Source organism: Morone saxatilis, unplaced genomic scaffold (assembly GCF_004916995.1).
Source record: "Morone saxatilis isolate NCDOM2014 unplaced genomic scaffold, NCSU_SB_2.0 Contig2, whole genome shotgun sequence".
Taxonomy (NCBI): domain Eukaryota; kingdom Metazoa; phylum Chordata; class Actinopteri; family Moronidae; genus Morone; species Morone saxatilis.
The window spans coordinates 17,746,188-17,754,439 of NW_023339762.1; the positions used below are offsets into that span (position 1 = coordinate 17,746,188).

The 8,252-nt window shown below is 39.6% G+C and overlaps 1 protein-coding gene across 1 annotated transcript in view; it reads right to left on the reverse strand.

The window, feature by feature from the left end:
• The window catches only part of ppp6r2b (protein phosphatase 6, regulatory subunit 2b), a 16,651-nt gene extending 11,579 nt beyond the window's left edge, over positions 1-5,072 (reverse strand). Inside the window, exons 1-9 of the mRNA XM_035665551.1 lie at positions 4,770-5,072; positions 3,078-3,254; positions 2,780-2,935; positions 2,564-2,662; positions 2,025-2,211; positions 741-878; positions 588-653; positions 364-476; positions 138-251 (exon numbers count right to left, since the gene is read on the reverse strand). Coding sequence (XP_035521444.1) covers positions 138-251; positions 364-476; positions 588-653; positions 741-878; positions 2,025-2,211; positions 2,564-2,662; positions 2,780-2,907 — 845 coding nt within the window. The 5' untranslated portion in view covers positions 2,908-2,935; positions 3,078-3,254; positions 4,770-5,072. The remainder of the gene's footprint in view (positions 1-137; positions 252-363; positions 477-587; positions 654-740; positions 879-2,024; positions 2,212-2,563; positions 2,663-2,779; positions 2,936-3,077; positions 3,255-4,769) is intronic.
• Positions 5,073-8,252: the final 3,180 nt, after the last annotated feature.

Sequence of the window (8,252 nt, forward strand, 5' to 3'; positions counted from 1 at the left end):
ATATATGTACAAATTTTTTTTTCTTTTTAAATTTAGTTGGTGCGGCTTATATTCAGGTGCGCTCAATAGTCCGGAAATTACGGTATATAGTATTATTTATTGACAGTTTAAAATCGATTGAAAAGTCTCACACTCACACAGGCCTCCTGATTTCCAGTAATGTGAGAAGAACTTGAATCCCATTGATGATACAGCTCTCATTACTCTCTCCTGAGAACATATTCTGCAACAACTGCTCCACACACTCCTGCCTGCAGGGACACAATGGAGTATGTCATTGCCTCCATATTCTGTAAAGAGAGGCCAGCATGCGTATGTGTGTGTGTGTGTGCGTGTGTGTGTGTGTGTGTGTGTCTGACTTACGACTCCAGCACAGTCAGCAATGGGTCAGGCTGTGAAATCTCTTGGAGCTGATTGGCCTGGTCTCTGCTCAGACGAATGATGTCGCACAAAGTCTGAGATGCATTGGACTGCCTCTGTGAGAGAAAAAAAACAAACACACACAGGAACATTCAGTCTAGTAAATTGTATATTCAAGAGCCTGTGAGAATTACCTATTCATTAAAAATACTGAAATGCCCTTCTACCTCTTCATCTCTCTCAGGGTGAATGAGCTCTATTAGCCTCTGGGCGAGCTTCTCTTCATTCAGCCACTGTTGAGAAAATTGTCACATTATAACTGCAAACAATATCATGTGTGTAACGTGTAAAATTATGAATGTGGGTTAATTTGTTCATACAGTAAGCGTATCAAGCCGAAGAGTGGGTGGCTCCACACAGCTGATAAGCCTTAGGAGCACATCCATCATGGCTGATGTATCGATATGCTTCAGGACCAAGGAAAGGAATTCCTCTTTCCGTCGCAGGAAACTAAGCACCTGAACAAAACAGAGAGTAGAGGAAACACTGTGCCACAAAACGGAAAATGTTTGATTTTTGTTGTTTATTGTTATTAGGTAAGAAGTAAGCGGGATATCTTTTCTGCAGATACACACATTTTAAAAGCGTTTTTCAGTGATTTGAGCAGCACAGATTAAATCCCATTCACCTCCAACACATAATTCAAAGAAGTAGATATTTCAAAACATCCGCAGATCGGAGTATTAATCTATCAGAATGCCCTTTTAATCCCGCTCTGTCTGTTTCTATGCACAGCACAGACGCCTTTTCTCCGTGTGCAATACTCATTTAGCTTCAGGGTTAAGCCTTTTAAACCTGTCACCAACAATAAGTGTCAATCAATTCCAGCAAGTGTATCAAGTGGCTGCCTCTGGTAAAATAGGTGTCCTCAGAGTTGCCTCACTAAATGTTTCACAGGGCCACTTGGCAACATTGAACCTAAGAAGTACATTAAGTATCCACACATAATCACAAACACCAGATTATGTAAACATAATCACAAGCAAACGTTACATACAACTCCTATCCTCCTTTATTTACACACAAATACATTTATATGAGCTACAATTCCAAACAAGTACATCCAAAATAAATAATTGAAATATCACTAATAGTTTTTTTTATGATTTTGGTGAACTGCATACAAGAGGCAATCCACAGAAATGTTCCTTACGTCCAGCAATTATTATTTAAATTAAAATTATGGTCAAGGTCACAGCGGTCAGCAGATTCATTTTAAATCATCCTAACTAGAACATAAATATCCTTTCGAACTGTCACAGCCTTCGGGACAGTTTTCAAGCTACAGTATATTGCTTTAAACCAAGAATCTAGTTGGCAGATGGACAGGCTTACTGACCTTGACATCTTCAGGCCCTGCCACTAACACGGAAAAACTCGACCTATGTGCACTGCTTTGTGTGTTGGAACAGCTGCGTCTTAGCATTTCAAGAGAAATTAAACTTTACAGCCATCTTCGTTAAGAGTAATTCCCAGAGTGACCATTTTCTATTCTCTCGCTGTAAACAACCCTCAGACTTTGTGAATTAAATCACAACAACACAACAACATAGCTGTCATCTTCTCTGAGTATGACCTTTGATTTAGCTGTGTGTGTGTGTTACCTGCTCAGTCTTCCGTGTGATGAGGTTCCCTATTGTCTTGCTAAAAAAAGATGCCAGGAGGGGGTTAAGTGGGGATGGCTGCTCCAGCAAGGAATACAGAGTTTCCAGCAGAGGCTCCTCATTACCCAGCTTATCATTGATCATTCCAACATCACATGTCAGCAGCTCACATGCTATATTTGGATACCTGTAATAAATAAAGAAAACACATCTGTTACTAAAACAAAGCAGACACTAAATCAATTCTTATTATCAACCTTAGTGAACGTAAACAGGAAAGAAAAATGTTTTCTGGAACAGCATTGTGCTGATTTTTAAACACTGATTATCCAACAGACAATTAAGTAGTTTTACATTTTAAATGCATTATCAATGGTTTGGATCACGAACCAACCATTTTTTACAGAGCTGAGCCAACTTGAGCTCTCATCTTTACTACAAAATGGCAGGTAAACGACATGATGTAGTGCTGCGCCAGCAAAACACACTCTTTCCTGCATACAGTACTCTAGATCAGCACTTTCTACACAACCACCTACTTGAAGCGCTTGATCTCCTCTACACCAACAGGGGGCTCTGTAGTAATCATACGGACCAGCTCCAGCATGCACTGGTCCTGGCACAAGAACTGGAGAAGTCTACAAATCCACAATGATGAGGAAAAAGAAGCACCAGTGAGCACCAGCAGCAATTACTAGACAAATGCAATAATGTCAAAGTGCTGCTGAAATACTGAAGCTAACAATAAAACAGACCTCCTGTTCTGGGCCTTGCACTCTTGCAGCACATCTTCCTCGTTCATGAGCTCAATGAGAGTGACATCCTCCTTGTCCAGTAAAGCCTCCAGGTGAGAAGATGTGTGTAAGTCGAACTTCCAAAACATGGCTGACGTCACTGGCACATACACTTAGCTGTTGGCCGAAAGAGGATGTGGCACGGCGATAAGTATCATGACAGCAAGTGTGGCATAAGTCAGTGACGTGAGGCTGAACAATTCATTTCATGAGACAATATACTGCATGTATGTTTGTAGGTTTGTATGTATGCTCTTACGTTTGGACAAGGACTAGTATCCTTATTCAGATCTTGCTAGACATCCATTTGCCTTATTGACACTGCACGGCGTGGACATCAATCAGCATCAGCAAATTCACACAATGAAGACACAAACACACGCACTTCACTCATGCCAACACCACACGAACACACCCAGGAGAGACTGGCTTCAACCTGGCAATGAGAAATGAAAAAAAAAACAGCGACATGTTAATGTCACAGAAAGCTTTACTTCCTTAGATGTGTCTTCGTTAGAGCCGAGCGAAGAGTGAACAGAAGAAGAAGAAGTGCACAGGCCAGGCTCGCACTCCTCTCAGGAAGCGACGCATCTATAATTGAGTTAGTGCACATCTGTATTGACATTACACAACTTGCTTTGAGAATGGCCTCACACACAGTTACATCAGCAAATAACGATTGGTACAACAATAACATAACATTCCCGCTGCAGGAAGAAACTTTTAGCTTTTAGTGTGTGATATGAATACTCGCGTTTGGAGGAAAACAAACGTGTGAGCCGGTGAGCTGTGGGAGGACTACAGATTCTTGCATTTGCTGACATATGCGTTACTAAAAAGTGCAAACTTGACACATGAGACAGGAGCTGTCACTGTCCAGTGGCATTGAGGGAGGGACATCTCCCCCTCCTGAAACAAATAAAGACCACAGATACAGTAAAGAAGAAGCCATGCTAATAAAATGTACCTGTGAGTCAGTGCATTATCCTGTGGATTAAACAGTTAATTCCCGTGGTGAATATGCAGCTGATCCACTACGTGTTTGTCTAAACTGAGGTTAAATTGTGGTCAAGCCCCCCCCCCCGGCATGAAAACTGATATAACGTAACTTATCTCGCAAAATCAGCATTCACACACTCCTAACACGTGGGTAAATATACATTATATCGTTTTACAGTGAAGTGGGACTTTAACATTACTTGCTCATTTTTTTTCTAAGCATCGTTAAAACTGATTGCATAACACGAACGATCAATGCTGCCCTTTGTGTAACGATACCCATCCCTTTAATAAACACGTTTGAGGGCTAAACAAACAGGTGTTTCAGAGCTCAGACTATGAACTTTAGGGACATCATCCTTTCCCCATAGCTAGATATAGATTTGCTGATTTTAAACCACAGTATAATCATGGTCAGCTTTAAGACAGGGCCCCTTTTTTTTCCTCCTAGCGTCCTGAGATCAGCTGGTTGCTCTTAGCTATTAGCGGATATCAGTAATAACAAGGATAACAGCTTTTATATCGGGGTGAATTCAGCTTGATTAGCTCATCCAGACAGTTATCGTAACTTCACGTTAGCTCATACAGACTATTAGCTCATCCACTGTTACCAATCTGTCACATAGCGGTGCGTTTATTCACTGTGTTTACCGACGGATGCCTTTCACTTACCTCGGGTGCAGATCGTGAGCCAGCCCGCGAGCGAACGTCTCGATCGTGTTGCCAACGTTACCGAACTATTCCAACACGGCGACGGGTGTTTATCGATAGCTAACATTGATCAGTTGTTTATCACGGCTGCGTGGCTAGGTGGGACGATGACGGCGTTACCGTCTTCCGACCACTTTTACTTACACCAACACTTTACGTTAGGGTCACATTTATTTGTTGTTGTTGTTGTTGTTTTTTAAAAATTATTTTTAACCGTTAAAAAAAAACAAGCGACCGTTACCTTGTGCTCGTCATTTCATCCGTCGTCATCTGCAAGCTTAACGGCAACTCGGCGACTTTGGTTGTCAGGTCACCCAGAGGCCCATAGATGGCTGTTCATGACTGCGTTGCTAAGCTCGAAGACACTACCCCCTTTTCCCCGGCTGCAATGTCATTTACACTGCCGTTACACACGGTGGTTGAAGCCTGCCGAGGCGGTCGTGTTGACACGGTCCAAATTATACTTGAAGCAGACAAGGCAAACAAAAAAAATCTGTCCAATTTGGAAATCAAAATGGCGGATACCTAAAACGTAATCAAAAGTTCGGCTGTCCATCAACTGTGTAAACACAAGACCAACTCAAAATTTAACGCTATTTGCTGTCAGGAGCTGAGTGATACAGCATCAAACACTGCAGTAAACTGTGATGTTCGGATTCATAACTCTCAAACAAAACCTTTCTGTCTTATACATCTAATTTACTGCTGCAAAGAAGATGCAATAAGATGTTTATGTGAATAAATATTGATTATGTTTATGCTTTATTGACACATTTGCCGCTCAAATGAGCTTTAAAGGAACCCCAGAAAAAGGATAACAAAAAAAAAAGCAATAATTTATTATACCTGGTGTACAGAGTGATTCTGGCTTTGTGCACTTGAACTAGCTTTGTGGTCTGCACATTATTATTATTTTACCATATGTGCATCTGCAGCAGCACTGTGGAGAGGTATCACCTGGCAAACACAGTTGTTGAAAAATACATATTTAAAGTCCCTCCTCCACTCAAAAATATATTTTTCATCTTATTCATACAATCAAATTTTTGAGCTTCACTGTGCAGAAATATGTATATGACTTTGACACTAGAAGGATGTTTTCATGTTCATCTGCTGAAAGTGGAAAGTTTGAATTTAAGGAACGGGGCCTATGAGCACGATTTGTGACATCACAAATAGTCTGATCAGTCCTGGTCAGGATGCAATGTATACAAGTGTGATGTAAAAACTTGAAGCCACCAGTGCACATACACTAAGAATGGATTTTGCAGTGAAGTAGGAGACATCTTTCAAAATGTGCATATTCATAGATTATGGAATTTTTAATGTGGTAGAAAGAGTAGATTCCTTTTTTAAGGATTTTAATTTAAAAGCTAGACTTTTCTTTGCAGAAAAACACAGACACACATTGTTCCAAGCAGACTATTTTTATGTCTTAATACATGACTGGAGGGGATGTTAAACTGTACTAATAATAATCCCTGCCAAAAACAAAGCAGAGTCCAGGTACTCTGTACGCTAGTTGTGGAGGAAATATTCTGTGGAGATAATTTACTTAAAAGTGTGTAGAATGTAATGTCTAGTTACAAAGCTGCACATTGCAACCTATTGAAAAACATCTTAGACTTCTAAGCACGTAGGAGAAACAACAGTGCAAAACTTGCAAAAAACGTGAAAGGTTGTGGAGTAAAAAGTGGAGTATTTTTCTATGAAATCTAGTGGGGTCGAGGTATAAAGTAGCATAAATGGCAATAAAGTAAAGTACAAGAAGCCTACCTCAAAATTGTACTGAACACTACTTAAGGCCTAAAGGATACTTTCCACAATTTATGTAGGATTATGTATTTCCTCTGCCCCTCAATTTCTGCAGAATATTGATAATCCTTAAGGTATGGTACTATTTGAAAAGTCAGAAAGTTGCTGTATAACCAGAAGACATTAGACTTTATAGCGTCAGGGTTAGGGTGCTGATGATGAAAATCAAAATGAAATAGCAAAGCTTAAAGGTTGGAAATGTCCTGCCACTAGATGTCACACTAAAGCACAACATCTCAGACCAAAACAAATGAGTACGTCTCACCAGTAATTTTACCTTGCAGATAATCGTAAAACACAGAACAGAAACAAAATAAAACTCATCAGAATCATCTTTGATAGTATTTACAACAATCGCCAACGCTTGTTTGGTCGAAATAAACCCTTAATTCACAAAGTTATGTTTGCAAAACGGGCTGCAATCGCTGCAAGGTAATCCTGCACCCGTTGAAGTACATCCACTAAAGTGCTTGTATTTGACACAGACAGGCTCGCACTGTTAAGTGTCTGACAACATTATGGAAAGGATTTCTACAAAGATAGACCTATTGTTTAACCATAAACAGCTGTTATATCGCTCACCACCAGACTCCATAGACAAAACATTTAATTTTAGCTTGCAGCGTATATGTTTGCTGCTATATGAATGTTCTAAGTAAATAACCTTTAAAGCTGTTTATTAACGAGCAGAAAACAGGGGCCCTATGGTTGCAATGCTCCTTAAGAGTCTGACTAACCAAATTTAGGCCACAATTTGAGTCCCCAAAACACATTTAAGACATTCAATAGATCTTTCAGATTGACCTTCCTTAGATAAATGCTGGTATTCTCTGGATACTTCAAGATGTGGGGATATATCAAAAAATTCACTCATAGGGGAACTTTGAACTTCAGACAGTGCAGTGTAGCTTATTCCACTTTATCTACATACAAATGCAATTTCTGGTGATTAATGGACACATTTGAATAAATGTTTGCAGCAGGTGTTTTAACTGTCACAATCAGAATCAGGTAGTAAGTTTTACACGAACAAGGAATTTGTCTCCCACAAAAATAAAGTACTATTTAAATGTATATAAAAAAGAAAGATAAAGATAGAAAGATCTAAACTGTGCGGGAAAGCTATTTACAATGTGCACGATAGAAAATATCATATCCTCATAGCCTCATGTACATAAAGAAACCTGCATGTAAACATTTATTTCAGCATCCTTTGCACTCTGCAGTATTGTCTACTGTCAACAAATGTTATTTTTGTTGTTTGTTTATATATGTACACACAGACTACTAGATACATATATATGTGTAGTGTATAACTGTACATAGTAGTTTAACTGTAGATAGTAGTTTATATATAAGGTTGTTTAAAAAAAATTTGAATACTTTTCTGTTGCATAAATGTAAAATACATTGAATTTACCGTTCTCCCCAACGTAGACACATCCATAGGTCTACGTGTCTCGTATTTTTTCCCCCTTCAAATTGCAATGTTTTGTATTAAAAACCCTTAATATGTGTGCCCATCCTGGCCAATAAAAAGGGGATTCCAGATTCCAAATCCTCTGCATTAGATTGAGAATAAAAAAGTGTAAGATCGCATTTCAACCCCCTAATGTACGCGCATGTGCATTCATACCATAGCTAAAAAAATAAAGACGTGATGAATTTTAGGGTGGGAAAAAAAAGAGAGAGGAATACTCAAGAAAATAATAACAATACAACTCATATTAATACATTCCCGTAACTGCTTTCGCATTTGCACGGTCGCTGCTTTTTGGCATCTGTTTCCGAGTGGGTGTTTGTGTCTCTGTCGTAGTATCTGGCAGCCCCGGTTCAATCCCAGCCGGTGAATCTTGCGTCGGCTCGTCTCTCCGCAGCCAGAAGGTCTCTGTGTAAACCGGCCAGCATC